We start from the raw sequence: 16,593 nt of genomic DNA, 5'->3' as shown, positions 1-16,593 counted from the left end.
CCTTTGTTCCATTCACTAATCTTGTTGCCCTTCTCTGTACTCAATCCAATAGCTCTACTTCCTTCCTAAAATGAGGTCTCCAGACCTGTATACAGTACTTAAGGTGTGGCCTGACCATTGCCTTGTACAAGGGGATAATCACCTCCTTATCCCTGCTAGAAAAATTCCTACATATCATTGACAAGGCACCATGAGCTACTCTTGCAAACAGTCTACAATGCTCAGAAAACTTCATATCTGCCTGCACAATTACCCAGGGCCTTTTTGTTCTATACCACTGTCAGTGTAATACCATACAGTTGATACGTCACTCTGGGGTTGCTGCTTTACATTTGTCAATGTTAAACTTCATTTGCCACCTCTCAGCCCATCTGCTCAACTTTTCTAGATCCTGTTGCAGCAGCGTACTGTCATTAGTGTTCTTAACAACTCTGCCAACCTTCGTATTGTCTGCAAACTTGGACATTAAGCTTGATATACCATCATCAATATCATTTATAAATACAGAAAACAATAATGGACCAAACAGTGAACCCTGAGGGATTCCACTAATAATATTAGTCCACGATGAGCAGTGTCCATTGATTACCACTCTATGTCTTCTCCCACTCAACCATCCCTTTATCCATAGCAGCAATTTGCCTCCGCCGACTGGGCTAGCCGAGTGGGTAAAGTACCTGCCCGGCAACCCAAAGGTCGCGGTTTCGATTCCCACCTCGGGCTTGGATCAAAGTACTGCAAAAAACCTTGGGAGGTGCAATATGGCCACAGAAGCCGATGCGCCAACCAAATCAAAAAAAAAAAAAATTTGCCTCCAATGCCACATTGCTCCAATTTGTGCAGCAGTCTTCCATATGCAACAGTATCAAAACCCTTTCTAAGATCCAAATATATGATATCAAAGTTATTCCCTGCATCCAGTTCCTTTGTGACCACATCATAGCATCCAATCAAATTGGTGAGGCAAGACTTTCCTTAACAAAACCATGCTGTGTCCGAGCTATAACTGAAGTCTTGTCTAGATGATCCTGAAGTGCCTCTTTAACCAGTGCCTCCATCAATTTTCCTGGAACAGAAGTTAAACTAACAGGTCTATAATTACTTGTGTTGCCTTTTGATCCTCCTTTGTGAAATGGGATAACATTTGCACATCTCCAGTCCATGGGTACCTCCCCTGAGTCCAAGGAAGCTCTCATAATTATGGCTAAGGGTTTGCTTACTTCCTTTGCTGCCTCCTTTAATATAGCTGGATAGAGTCCCGTCCACCCCAGGGGCCTTTTTTATGTTTATCTTCAACAATTTCTCCTCCATTTTCCTCTCAGTTATTACAAAATCATCTAGCTCACTAGATGAATGCCAGAGTTTAACTCACCTGTGGCATTCCCCTCCCTGAATAACTCCTTGTGTGTGATTGTAGATGCAAAATACTCATTTAGTTTGTTAGCCACCTGAGCAGGATCATCAACTGTTGACCAATCAATATCCAGTGGACCAATTTGATTCATCCCTTTCCTTCTACAGTTTACATAGGTAAAGAACTCATTGTTTTTCTTTGCAGCCTTTGCCAAGGATTTCTCATAATCTGCCTTTACCTGCCTAATCTCCTTTGTGACTTGGTTACATACCAGCTTATATCTATCATAGGCTTCCATGTCACCCATTAATTTATATGTATCCCATGCATTTTTCTTCTCTAACTTATGTCTCATTAGTTCATCTGGCATCCATTTAGGCCTAAACCTTGAACAATATTTCTTAGTTGGTATGTAAAGCCTAGTAGCTTCCAAGATAAATTCTTTGAATGCTTCCCATTTTGAATTTGCTGTTGGTAACATCATCAGTTGGTCCCACTGTATAGAATTTAATTACTGTCTCAGATCACCGTAGTCGCCTTTACGAAAGCAAAACCCTTTCCCTTTACCACTGATAGTAGTTACCTCTTTGAGAAAAACCCACTTCAGCACTGTGATCACTGCCACATCAGATCAAGAGTATTACTTCCTCTAGTTTCCTCCTGAACATGCTGATGTAGAAAACAATCATGCAATAAATCCACAAATGCCTTGATAGTGTGTGAGTTGACCAACCCACAAATTCCAGTCAATGTCTGGGAAATTAAAATCATTATAAGACCCTCTAATTTACTGACCCAATCTATTTCCCTGTACAGTTTCTTATTATACTCATCAGAGTCATTTTGGGTAATGGCAAATGTAAATAATCTGTTACACGTAAAATTAAGCACGCTCACTGAAACAGTCAAGAAATAGCACTTCCACTTAGTTGACAGAGTAGCAAGATATCTCCCTCTGCTCGTTTTGTTTAGTGTTCCATCCGAAGTACTACGTATGTGAAACAGCAACCTTAGAGCAACGTATCAACCCTGTGGTACTACACTGACAGTGGTGGAGAATGAAAATGACCTTGGGGGTAATTGTGCAGGCAGATATGAAGTTCTCTGAGCAGTGCAGACAGGCTGCAAGAGTAGCTCATGGTGTCTTGTCAATGATATACAATGAATTTTTCTAGCAGGGATAAGGTGATTATTCCTTTGTATAAGGCAATATTCAGGCCACACCTTGAGTACTGTATACAGGTCTGGAGCCCTCATTTCAAGAAGGATGTAGAGATGCTGGAACGAGTACAGAGAAGGGCAACAAGATTAGTGAATGGAACAAAGGGTTGCTCTTACGTAGAAAGGCTTAAGTTTTGAAAATTACAGTGTCTGGAAACTGGACACCGGCGAGGTGATCTGATAGAGGTGTATAAAGCTTTGAATGGTTTGAGCATGCTCAATGCTGATGGGATTCTTCCTCTTGCTCAGAATAATCACCTGAGAGAGCATAAATTCAAATTGAGGAAAGACAAATGTAGGATAGATGTGCGGAAATTTGCCTTTAGCCAGCGGGTAGTTGGTTGGTGGAACAGACTTCCATCCCTTGTTGTGGAAGTTGATAGCCTCAATAAATTTAAGGCTCAGCTGGACAGGTATTTCGAACGAATGGCAGGGTGAAGTGGAAGTGTTTTTTTTTGTTTGGCTGATGCTTCATAAGCTTGCTTTCTTGCATCATATGCCTCTACTAATGCTACTCACTACCTTAGTTTCTAAAGTCTTCAGTTTATGTTTTATATCATTGCGTTTGTAGTTTTGTTTTAGAATTTAAAGAACTTCATTAGTACTGATTCCATTCTTAATTTGTAATTTATGATGTCACTTACCTTTGTAAAATGGAAATTTCTTTAATTCTGTTATTTCTTTCTCTTTAAGTTTGATTAGTTAATTAGTTATTCAGGAAATTTCTTTAATTCTGTTATTTCTTTCTCTTTAAGTTTGATTAGTTAATTAGTTATTCAAATGAGTAAGGAAACACGGCCTACTTGTTCAGTAAGAGCATTGTGGTGGTTATTCTACTATTGGTTATATTGTTATTAATCTGTGCCACCTTATAATTATTCCAAAAAAAAAAAGGTAAATAACATTCATATGTGCTTTATAGCGTGCTTTATCAAATAATTAATATCAATAACAGAATTCGTGAAAGCAAACTCACCTGACTCAGGGTAGCAAAAATATATGCAAGTAAAACGTATATGTAATCACCAACCATCTTACTCCACCTGATTACATGAGAAAAAGTCCTTTTCAGGTGTGAAAAATGATATATAACGTGTGTGTATATATATATATATATATATATATATATGTATATATATATATCTACAGGTGCTGATATACAGTAGTCTATGCAGAAATTCAAAATTACCCCAAGGAAAATCTGTAGGTAATGTTTAAAGTATACATAATGAAAAGATTATAATATGTTTACATTGCTCACACAGAAACCATAATAGCCGATTTCGAGTAATGGCAAACGTAAATAATCTGTTACACGTAAATTAAACCACACTCACTGAAACATTCAAGAAATATCACGTTACTACTCTGTGACTTAGTTATTTTCTATTCAATAACACAATATGAATTTAGCCTTGTATAGAACTCTTTGAAAATGTGGTACGCCTAAAAAGTAACTTATTTCAAAGGTATTCCCAACATTGAATATATTTATAGTGTTATAACATTATTTATATTAATAAATTAATTTTATATTTAACTATAAATATTTATAAATTATAACAACGAAATATCACATAATAATTATTTCTTCAAATGGTTTCATTCCGTTTTCTTTTCTTTCACATAGAAAAATATCTGGTAAGGATACACAACAGCTGTACTCTTTTAAGATGGCGCCAATGGATACATTTAACGTCATATTTATTAAATGCCCATGTTTAACTTTTTTTATAATCTTAGCGAGTGTGACATTAGTAAGTATTATTAATCTTTCTTTTGCTTCATTTGAAAATGCGCAAACCGTATCGCTTTTTCTTCAAGGCTATAAGCAATAATTTTCAAGTTGCCATAAGTGATGACTGATAATATTTCACTTTTCTTGAGTTACTTTGCACTTTAGTTTCATCTGGATGTGATTCTTGTCTTCTCTTATCAGAATTTATATGTTAATGCGAAAACTTGGAATTCAGTGTAAAATTTTGCTTCCTTTTTTTAAGTAACTTGAATATTAAATTTTGTGATTGTTTAGGTGTATACATTTCTGTTATAGAATTCTTAATGTACAGCTGGGTAATTATTAGTTCAGTTTGCACCTTGGTCTCGGGGAACTTGCAAAGAAACTTTTTTTTTTATGTTTATGATGGGTGGTTGCAGAAAAGTTATTGCATTACGATGCATATAACGTCACTACCACCACTGGATGAGCAGTAAATATACCAATTCAAAAAAATAAAAAAGTCCAGAATCAGATATCAATAAACATAATGTGAGAATTCGATCTGAACTCAGTATTAACGCGTGATGAGGCTTTAGAATCGTGATAGTTGATAGAGAAGCAGGAGTGGGAAGGACGATTATCAAATATTGATAGTCTTCCTTCCCATTTGGAAAGTTTGGTATGTTTTCAGTGTATTTTATTGAGCAAAACAAAACAAGAGTTTCATCATTAAATAGTTAACGTTCTTCAAAATAAATCTGTTGATAAATAACGCCATAATACTCATAACTATGTTACTATTAGTATTAAAAAGACCTGATGCAAGGAAGTGAACCTATTCTGCATCAGCCGAAAAATCTCTGAGTTAATCAGTTTTTGTACATTTAGAAAACAACAATCAAATTCTGCCTTGAACCTTGTCAAACTCAACCCCATCTGCCTTGGGAGGAAACTTATCCCAGTTGTCAACAACATGCTGCCTGAAGATGATCAACTTCTTCATTTGATATAATCTTCTGCTGTGTCCCAAAATTTTAGATTTATGCTTCTTTGCTTTTGTTTCACCTGCCAACATGAAAATACCAGAAACACTTTTATCAGGGCCCTCCCCTTCCCAAGCTGTCTAGTTTCCAGGCTCTGTAATCCATATCTAAAACATACCTTGTTGGGACCAACTTTAGCACTCCCAGCCAATCTAGTTGCCCTTCCCTGGGCCCATTCTAGAAGTTCTGTGTCATTTTTTTTTTTTTTTTTTTTAGATGAAGCCCCCAGACCTGAATATAATATTCCAAATGAGATCTTGCCATCATTTCATAAAGAATAATATTATCCTTTTTTGCTGCTGTGAAAGGTCTTATTGATCATTATAATACATCCTGAGCAGGGATGCAACCAGAAATTTTTGTTGGTGAGTGTAAAGTATGTATAAGTCACAAATTTAATATGCATTGATACTACACAATTTTATACATGAATGCTTATTATACATATACACTAAAAAACAAAATCTCTTAGATATTTTATTTTTAGATCACATTGTAAAAACTTATTCATGTACTGTTATTATTTTGTACGTATGTATAATAACACTAATCCATTTAATCTGTTGAATTTTTCAAATAATTTTTCATGTATTTTAAATTTGGAAATAATCTTTCTGGAGTGAAATTCTACCAATTGCACTCCAGAAAGAAATATTGGTAGAATAGCCAATATTTTCTATAGAATGTAGTTGTTAGGAAGTATTTCTTTGTTACAGCATCAGATGCAATCTATTACTGATTTAGGAAGAGCATCTTTTTCCAAAACTTTAAATTTTCATTAAAATTATTACTATGTTTAATACCACTTGAAATTAATAATATAGTTTAACAGTGGCATAACTACCATGTGGCCCAGGCCCTTTAGGGGCCTGGCATCTTTGGCTGTCTCCTCTTTTTGCAATTTTAATTTATTATGTTATTCACCCAAACAACTATACATTAAGGTTTAAATTTTCACTCCTATAAATCATATTCTCCCTGTAAATTAGCCATGCTACAGTCAGAGTATGATTTATGGAGTGAAAATTCAAAGTAATATTTTACTTAACTCATATTATAATATTTTAATTAGTGGAAAATGTGCATGAAAAATATTTCTCCATTATTAATAAAGAAATGGTAAACCCTGAAATTTTGATAGAATTTTAGCAGCATTTGAAGCATCTGAATGAAGGATCTCTATCATCCTAGGATCTAGTTGTTCCTAATAATGCTGCTGCCAGTGGTTTTAACAATTCAGTTATGGCCATCACAGATTCATACCTTTCAATCAAGTGTGTAGGGAAAATCTTTTTTAAGCATTTTTTTTTTTTTTTTTTTTTTTCAGCAGATGGGTACAGTTATCACATCTGTGAATATGCGCTTGGCACACCGAGGGTCCTGAGCTGGATATTATCATTCTTCTCTTTCTTGGTGATTCCTTTCTGCTTGTGACACTCTCTCTCAGGGTGAGAGAGAGTGTCACAAGTGTCTAACTCGGGAATTTTTTTTTTTTTTTTTTTTATAGCTAGTGAAGCATAAGCCTCAGGCTTCCTTGCACCATATGGCTAATAATAATAAAAAAATTTTGATGTATAAGTAACCCTCATATAACACGGTTATTAGGTTCCTATAAAATCTTGTGTTGTGCAAAACCATGTTATATGGGACTAAGAAAAAGTACAAAAAGGGGGGGACTATGTTCCAAAAGCTACGTATCTTCTGCACTCTTTAAAAAATCAATAATCTGAGTTTGTTTGCTTTTGCTTGATAAATCTTTGTGAATTTCATCATATGGAACTAAGCATTTTTGAAGCTCCCTTTTGAACTTTGGGCTCCTTTCATTCAAGAATCTGCATTCAAAAAATGAGATTCTAATTGCTTGGTTAACTTTGTGCCTTCCCATATGCTTTTTAGTGTAAAATTTGGAAGTTTAGAATTTACATCTACACTATCATCCTCTGAATTGATCTGGTTTTACCTCAAATGCCATTTCCACGAAATCTGCTATGCCAGCCTCTTTTTCTATCAGTAATTCTTGAACGTCCTTAGTAATCATATCTTTTTTATTTTTTGGTGAGTACATCTGGTGAGTATGGGCTTGGCACACCCAGGTTACTCTCTCTCTCTCTCTCTCTCTCTCTCTCAGGGTAATTCAGAAATTTTTTTTTGGCTGGCGCAGCATAAGCCTCAGGCTTCCTTGCATCATATGGCTAATGATGATAATAATGATAATATTGTCTATAAATTGTGTGTGTGTCCCGAGGTTGATTTTCTGTTTTGCTGAACGAAAAAAACAGCGTTTTCAGGAGAAAAACCATGCTACCCTCGCTCGAGCCTGACTAACTCCCACGTTGTGAAAAAGACCCATAAAAATTCCTCCCTTCATCAATGGAATTCAAACTCAGGTCTTTTCCACCTGGTGTGAGGAGGTGGACGATTCTGTCAACTGTGCTACCCACGAGGGCTTCAGTAGTGATATCATCAAAACCTTCCCCTCCTATCGACATAGTAAGTCTACTATTGCACCGATTCCATTTTCTGCCGGTTCAACCATATTTCTCCTTATTTTTCCACATGCATTTAACATTGACAGTTTTACTTCTTTCAGAGATAGAGCTATGATTCTGATACAGTCCACAATTGAGAAATGTTTCCATGCCTCCATTACTTCAATAGATTCAGAATAAATTTTTTCCAAATTCCATTGTAATGATTTTCTGATGTAATGAGTTTTAAAGGCGGATATAATGCCTTGATCTAATGGCTGAATGAAAGAAGTTGTATTAACCCAGTACAACTATGGTGGTAGGAACGTAACTTAAAAGTTTGGATGGCCTGGTGTGCTATCCAATAGTAATAAAACTTTGAAATTTAGATTTTTCAACAAGTTCAATAGCACAGAACGTAATGCGGGAATTTCCCATTAAAATAAAATACATGGATTTCTCAATTTTTTTTTTGACTAGCGAGTCAACAGCAGGGATTCAAAAAGAGTGGAAATGTTGAAAAATTACATCCAACATAATAGCAGGGCTTTCCCCACACAAACTCAAAAATACCCTGTTATGCAAGGTTTGCCAAAATTCTCTAACTGTGTTAGAGCAAAACTGTTTATATAAGTACCATGTTGTGCGAGGATTGCCACAATTTATCAATCGTGTGTTAGAGCGAAATCTTGTTGAAGTACCATGTTATACGGGGGTTGCCTGTGTTCGTAAAAGAATATCATCTTTCAATTATACCTAATAGTTTCTAATTTCTCTTATTTGGCAAACATCTGATATTGCAAGATTAAGGAAATGTGGGGGATACAATGTATGTGGAAGCATTAGGATACTTTTCTAAAATTTTAACTTGTATGCCACTAAATTTTTATGACATTTCTGTTGCTGCACCATCATAACATTGACCTCTCAAATACTTTTAATCCAAACCCACATCTAAAAAAGTTGACTTTTTTGCCAGATCTTCTCCATAAACCAGTGTTACAGAAACAAATTGCAAAAAGTACTCTACCACTTTCATTTTTTCTTCACATTCTTACAAATTTAACACAAACAGTGAATTGTTCTTTCAGTGACACGTCTATTGTTTCATTATCTAGAACTACAAAACATTTGCTCTGATTTGCCATTTCAATTTCATTTTTTTTTCAATAATTTCAATTTTATGATAATTTACAAGAGTTAATTATTTCATTTTTAACCTTTCAAGAAATATGTATAGCATGAAAAGTGCAAGTTTCTAAGTATGATTTTAAACTTCAACTCCCACATCAATCCTTGTAATAAATTGAGCTGTGTCTTGATGTCCCTTAATACCAAGCCATTTCTGCTGCAAAATATTATAGTTTTATTATGGAAGCTGTTCTTGATCTAGTTTGGCACATTTGACTTTGGAAGACTTTTTTTTTTTTTTTTTATGAAAACCCCAAACACAAAAGGTATCAAAACCTATAGTACTTAGTACCGTGCATGGGTTGAAGGAGAAGTATGGGGGAGGGCGATGCCAGAAACTTTGCTCTAGAGACTAAACATGGGTTTCACCACTTCAAGCCTCCAATAAGCAAAGTGGTGGTATTTCACCGGTTGATGAAAGTCATCTACCACCTACAAACTGTATCCATCATTTCAAAAACAGAAATCCTTTTTACGATCACAATTCTTCAAATTATCAGATTGTATTTGCAGATTGGTGGTATTTTGTTTCATTATGTTTTTTAAACATTTCTTGTACCTTTTTTCCACTTGTAGAATTGTTTAGAGACAAAATGACCAACATTTTGACTGCTGTATTTTCCAACAAATTGATTGGCAAATAATACACAATACTTGCAGTATACACAATTATCTTTAGCTGAAGAAGTAAACCAAGGAAATTCAGGAAGCCATAGATAATTGAATTTTCACTTGGTTTTTGCATTCCCATAAATTGAGGAAGGGAAAATATAACTCTATTTAAGCTTCCAAAGTTCTCCAATACTCTGATATTTTTCTTTATTGCTTAAACTTTTTCCAACAAAATTACTAATATCATGCTGATTAGTATAATGTCACTATAATTTGGTGGTTTATTTCATTATTTTCCTCAAGAGAAGAAAATGTAGGCTCCAGTTTATTGTTTCTATTTTGATTTCAATCCTCTACTTTCTTTGAAAAGTAGTTAAGAATCGATGGCTGTTTTTGTTTGCTCATTTTCTAAATAATTCATCATCATCAGCCATTTTCAATCCACTGCCAGTTCCTTCTGTTTTGAGCACTGGCCATCCATTTACTACCCAAAAACTCATGAATTTCATCTATCCATCTCTGCCTTTGTCTTCAAGGTTTTCTTCTAGCTCCTCTTGGGTACCATTCTGTTATTTTTTTAGTCCATCTGTCATCATGTCTTCGAGCTGTGTGTCCTGCCCAAGACCATTTTAGTTCTTTAGTTTTGATAAGAATGTCCTTTACTTGAGTTTGCTGCCTAATCCATGTGTTTCTCTTCTTATCTAACAGTCTGATTCCCAATATAATTCGTTCCATTCTTCGCTGTATAGTTCTCAGCTTCTCTTCCATTCTTTTGGTGAGTGACCAAGTTTCACATCCATAAGTCATGGTGGGGAGTATACATTGGTTCATTATTTTACGTTTCAGACAAACTGGGATATTGCTCTTCAGTATGTGACTATATTTCCTGAATGCTATCCATCCAAAATTTATTCTTCTCTTGACTTCCAGCCATTTATCATTATTACAGTCATATACTTGTCCCAGATAAGTATATGACTCCACCTTTTCAATTACTGCTCCTTCAATCGTTATTTCCCTTTCTGTGGCATACCTGTTGATCATTACTTTTGTTTTAGCCATATTCATCTTTAGTCCAAAATCCTTACTAACTGTGCATAACTGATTAAGATTTTCCTCTAATTCTTTGGGATCGTGGCATATGACCGCAATGTCATCTGCAAATCGTAAATGGTTTAGGTACTCTCCGTTCACATTGACTCCTTTCTGCGACCAGTCTAATCTTCTGAAAGCTTCCTTAAGGGCAGCAGTAAACAGCTTTGGAGATATTGTGTCTCCTTGTTGAACTCCTTTCTCGATTTTAAATTTCCTACTGTCTTTGTCTAGTCTAATAAAGGAGGTAGCACTCTCATATATTTTCTTCAAAATCATAATATATGGGGTATCTATGCCTTGTCTTTCCAGTGCCCGAAACATTGCCTTATGCTGTATGGAGTCAAATGCCTTTTCATAATCCACAAATGCCAGGCATAATGGTGTTTTATATTCATTTGCTTTCTCCATTAGCTGTGATATTACGTGAAGGTGATCCATGGTTGAGAATCCTGTCCTAAAGCCAGCTTGCTCTTTCGGTTGATTCTCATCAAGTATTCTTTTTAATCTGTTAGTAATGACCCTTGTGAACAACTTGTAGATGTGGGATAACAAGCTAATTGGTCTATAATTTCCATAAGAAAGGAGATAAATCAGTTTGTCTGCTTTATCTCCTTTCTTATGCAGCAAAACTATGATTGCATTATTCCACTGCTTAGGCGTCACACCTTTTCTAATGCACTTTGTGAAGAGCCTTACCAGTTTTTGTGTTATGTCTCTTCCTCCCAGTTTTAACAACTCTCTAAATAATTAGGAGTGTATTATTAATAGATTTTTTTACTTACTGTTAAAGTATTTGCTTTTATTCTTTTATGCTTGTGGGTTTTGCTGTTTTAAGCATAATTATAAACTCAAACACTGAATGAAACACAAATTTGATCCGTTCACTCATGCAATGACAGTTTCCAATCAGCAATGCTTAGTGACAATTCACACAACTGATGCCATTCATCAATAATATTTAACAACAATTCACAGAATTAGTTCTGTGCAAGTAATCTTTTTTTTTTTTTCTTTTTTTTTTTTGAAATATCTCATCTTTAGTTTTAAATGTTTAATGCCTTCGGGGTGCAAATAACACTTGCACCTCCCCTGATCCTGAGTTTTCCTGGCCACTTGTTTGCTCTGTAAGGAAAACTTCACAAATTAAATAATAAATAACCTGTATTCTCTAGACCAGTGGTTCTTAACCTTTTTCTACCCACGTACCCCTTGTCAAATTTAACATCAATTGCGTACCCCATTATAAAATATCTTTATTTACTTATTTCTACAATATTTTAGTAATCTTAAATATTTAACAAGCATAAATAATGTATACGAATAAAATAAATAAAAAAGAAAATAGAAAAAATAAAACCAGAAGTTTAATGTGAGCATTGTTAAAACAGTGAACTGGGGAACCATCTTCGATAAAGAAACATGCATCCTTCAAACAGGCCTCTGAGGTTGGGTATGTTCATATTGTAGTTTTAAATGTTTTTCACCAACCTTATGTAGAAATAAAACACAAAGAAAACAAAAACTGGAATCTTGATAACTGTATTTATAATAAGTTATATTTGTCTGTATTTAAAATTAAATTATATTTAACTTTACAACTAAAATATATACATATAAAATATACATTAAAATATACTGGGTTAAGAACAATAAAATACATTAAAATATACTAAATTAAAATCGATAAAACCAAAGCTTTCGAAGGCTCCTGCCTTCTTCTTCAGCGGTATGAAGAATATACCGCTGAAGAAGAAGGCAGGAGCCTTCGAAAGCTTTGGTTTTATCGATTTTAATTTAGTATATTTTAATGTATTTTATTGTTCTTAACCCAGTATATTTTAATGTATATTTTATATGTATATATTTTAGTTGTAAAGTTAAATATAATTTATTGTAAATACAGACAAATATAACTTATTATAAATACAGTTATCAAGATTCCAGTTTTTGTTTTCTTTGTGTTTTATTTCTACATAAGGTTGGTGAAAAACATTTAAAACTACAATATAAAGAAACATGCATATCATGTTCCACAAGAAGCTTATTTCGTTTCTTTGTTTTTAATTATTATTATTATTATTATTAGCCATATGGTGCAAGGAAGCCTGGGGCTTATGCTGCACCAGCTAAAAAAAAAATTTCTGAATTACCCTGAGAGAGAGAGAGAGAGAGAGAGAGAGAGAGAGAGAGAATAAGAATAGAAGGGAAGGGAAGGGAATCAACAAGAAAGAGAAGAATGATGATATCTAGCTCAGGACCCTGGGTGTGCCAAGCCCATACTCACCAGCTGTGAGCCCCTGGTGTTCATGAAACGAGTGTCGAAAATCCTGTTTTAGTATTAGTATTAGTAATGGCCGCATGGTGCAAGAAAGCCTATGGCTTATGCTGCACTGGCCAAAAAAAAAAAACCAATGAATAAAACAATGATAAAAAAAATAATAAAATAAATAAATAATAATAATTAGTAAAAGAAAAGGAAATTAAACCTATCATCCTATGCACTTCCCTGACCCGAAGGTACTATCCAGATGACCTTTGCATTTCCCTAAACTGTCAGCCTCTACCACCCATGTAGGCAACTTATTCCAGTAATTTATAACTCGCTGGCTAAAATAAAACTTCCTGCAGTCCAATCTAAACATTCCCCCCCCCCCGTAACTTGTATTTATGTCCCCTAGTTTTGGCATCATTTATAACCTTGAAAATTTCGTCCTTGTTCATTTTACTGATGCCTCTCAGAGCCTTAAACACCTCAATCAAATCTCCTATAAGGTATCTAGTTTCCAAACTCTGCAACCCACATATTCAAAGTCTTTCTGCATATTCTTTGAATGGAAACAAACAAATGCTAATTGTTTGTTTCCATTCTTTAATAATTTTATTGATGTAGATATTAAATAAATTTGGCGATAGTCCACATTTTTGTTTGACTCCTTTATTGGTGTTAATTGGGTCTGATAGTTGACCATTAGAATATTTTATGCAGACTGAGTTCTTATATAGGCTTTGCATCGCTTTCCAGATTGGGATGGGATATTTTCTTCACGTAGAATCTACCAAAGTTTTTCCCGGTTTACATTGTCATATGCTTTTTCATAATCAATAAACAGCAGAAATGTTGGTAGATTGAATTCTCTTCTTTTCTCCAAAATTTGTTGTAATGAGAAAATGGCATGTATTGTGCTTCTCCCTATTCTGACCCCACATTGTTCTTCTTCTAAGAATTGTTCACTGTATTTATTAAGTTTATTCTTTAGCATATTAGAGTATAGCTTTGAAGTAGTTGACAACAGTGTTACCCCTCTGTAGTTGTTAGGGTTATTTCTGGAGCTTTTTTGTGTAAATTGATTACTATTCCTGTTTCCCAATCTTTGAGTATCTGTTGCTTATGCCATATGATGTTAAATAATTTTAGTAGTGCATTTTTTTAGTAAGGTGCCACCATATTTAAATAGTTCTACATTCAAATTGTCTATGCCTGGGCTTTTTCGGTTTTTGTAATATTAACTCTAGTTCTTTCATTGTTATATTTTCTTCATCTTTGGTTACCACAGATTCATCTTCCAATTCGCTAGTGCCAGGGTTATACCATAGTTTGGAATACTGTTGCTTCCATTCTGCTTGAGACATGGTTTTTATTTGATCATTTGTGTCTAGTTGTAATTTCTTAAAAATATTAAAACCTCTTCTCTGTGGGTGCGTGATATCATGTTCTAAAGATTTAACAAATTTATCCCAGTCATCTTGTCGGATTCTTCTGGTTAGTTTTCTGACTTCTGCTCTAAGCTTTTTATATTTTATGTGTAGATGTAGATGTAGGTCTTTAGTTTGTAGGAACAGTTTATAGGTCTTTTTTTTTTTCTCATTGATTGTTTGTTTCAGTTCTTCATTCCAAGTTCTTAGCCAGTTTTTATAGGTTTATATCCAAGACTTTCTTCAGCAGCTCCCAGAATTGATTTTTTCATGTTTGACCAGATTTCCTCAAAATTATCACTTTCATACGGGAATTTAGTGCTTTCATCTTCCAACAAATGTATTTTTAATTTCTTAGTAGGTTTTGTTGTTATTTTCTTCTTTTTATTTTGAAAGTGCTTTCAGCTAGGTAGTGATCACTGTCAATTTCACTGCCTCTGGATACTCTAGTGTCTCTAATTTTATCATTTAAATTTTCATTAATGAGAATATAATCTATTATAGACTGTTTCTTGCTTCCCATGTGAATTTATGGATATTCTTGTGTCTGAAAAAAAAAAGTATTTGTAATTTTAATTTTTTATTAAAAATGCAGAAGTCTATCAAGCATTTTCCATTATTGTTAACGACAGGTTCACCTTCTAATCCTATACATTTGTCTACTAATTCAGCACCAATCGTTGCATTAAAATCTCCTGCTAGTATGAGGTATTCGTTTTTGTTAGTTTGTTCTATGATCTGTGGTAATTCATCATAAAATTCTGCGGGTTCATCAGTGTTGCCTTCTACTGGTGGTAGATGCCAATGATTGTTGTTGTATAAGACAGAATTTAGTCTTAATTTCAATATTCTGGGTGATATGTAAACTCTAGAAGGAAGGGGATGAATCAGATTGGTCCACTTGATATCGATGGGTCAACTGTTGATGATCCTGCTCAGGTAGCTAACAAACTAAATGAATATTTTGCATCGACATTCACACAAGAGGAGTTATTCAGCGAGGGGAATGCCAGAGGTGTATTCAACTCTGGCAGTAAGCTAGAGAATCTTGTAATAACTGAGAGTAAAGTGGAGGAGAAATTGTTGAAGATAAATACAAGAAAGGCACCTGGTGTGGATGGGATCTATCCAGTTATATTAAAGGAGGCAGCAAAGGAAGTAAGCAAACCCTTAGCCATAATTATGAGAGCTTCCTTGGACTTAGGGGAAGAACCTATGGACTAGAGATGTGCAATATGACCCCAATTCACAAAGGAGGATAAAAGGGCGACATAAGTAATTATAGACCTGTTAGTTTAACTTCTGTTTCAGCGAAATTAATGGAGGCACTGGTTAAAGAAGCACTGCAGGATCATCTAGACAAGACTTCAGTTATAGCTCAGACACAGCATGGTTTTGTTAAGGGGAAGTCTTGCCTGACCAATTTGATTGGATACTATGATGCAGTCAAAAAGAACTGGATGCAGGGAATAACTTTGATATTATATACTTGGATCTTAGAAAGGCTTTTGATGCTGTTGCACATGGAAGACTGCTGCATAAATTGGAGCAGTGTGGCATTGGAGGCAAATTGCTGCTATGGATAAAGGGGTGGTTGAGGGGGAGAAGACAGAGAGTGGTAATCAATGGACACTGCTCATCAATGGACTAATGTTATTAGTGGAGTCCCTCAGGGTTCAGTATTGGGTCCATTATTGTTTTCTTTTTTTTTTTTTTTTTTTATGAGAACCCCAAACACGAGAGGTATTATAACCTATAGTACTTAGTACCGTGCTTGGGTTGGAGGTTGAGAAGATGAAAGAAGATATTTGTTGATATTGGACTTGAACTTCTGTAGATTGTAATTTTCAGGAAATACGTATGAAGGAAGGTTGTTCCAGAAAAAGGCAGTTGAATGAATAAATGAGGAAGATGAAAAGTTGGTTCTGTGGGTTTGAAGTTGGACAGTAAATGGATGTTGACTGGTGGCGGCACGTGTTCAGACTGTTTTGAAAGAGAGAGCGGGAATTATAGAAGCCAATTCAGAAGAACAGTGCCCATGGAAGTATCTGTAGAAGAAGCATGCAGCAGAAACAGTGCGTCTAGGAGAAAGCGAGTGGAGAGACTCTGTTAGAGATGAATCATTAATTAACCTAACTGCCCTCTTCTGAATGGAATCGAGAAGCCGGAGAGAGGTTTTGGGGGCACCACCCCAGA

The 16,593-nt window shown here is 34.9% G+C and overlaps 2 protein-coding genes across 2 annotated transcripts in view; one reads left to right on the top strand and one right to left on the bottom strand.

Moving 5' to 3' along the window:
• LOC150090508 (uncharacterized) overlaps positions 1 to 3,658 on the bottom strand; it is an 85,405-nt gene extending 81,747 nt beyond the window's left edge. The window contains exon 1 of the mRNA XM_090378578.1: positions 3,552 to 3,658. Coding sequence (XP_090234704.1) covers positions 3,552 to 3,608 — 57 coding nt within the window. The 5' untranslated portion in view covers positions 3,609 to 3,658. The remainder of the gene's footprint in view (positions 1 to 3,551) is intronic.
• A 569-nt stretch (positions 3,659 to 4,227) lies between these two features.
• LOC150090507 (uncharacterized) overlaps positions 4,228 to 16,593 on the top strand; it is a 113,928-nt gene continuing 101,562 nt past the window's right edge. Inside the window, exon 1 of the mRNA XM_090378553.1 lies at positions 4,228 to 4,332. Within this exon, the coding sequence (XP_090234679.1) occupies positions 4,249 to 4,332 (84 nt within the window). The 5' untranslated portion in view covers positions 4,228 to 4,248. The remainder of the gene's footprint in view (positions 4,333 to 16,593) is intronic.

This window comes from Mastigoproctus giganteus, chromosome 1 (genome assembly GCF_048544385.1).
Source record: "Mastigoproctus giganteus isolate SK-2022 chromosome 1, ASM4854438v1, whole genome shotgun sequence".
Classification (NCBI taxonomy): Eukaryota; Metazoa; Arthropoda; class Arachnida; order Uropygi; family Thelyphonidae; genus Mastigoproctus; species Mastigoproctus giganteus.
Note: the sequence above shows the minus strand (reverse complement) of the source record. Positions and strands in the feature narration are given on the sequence as shown.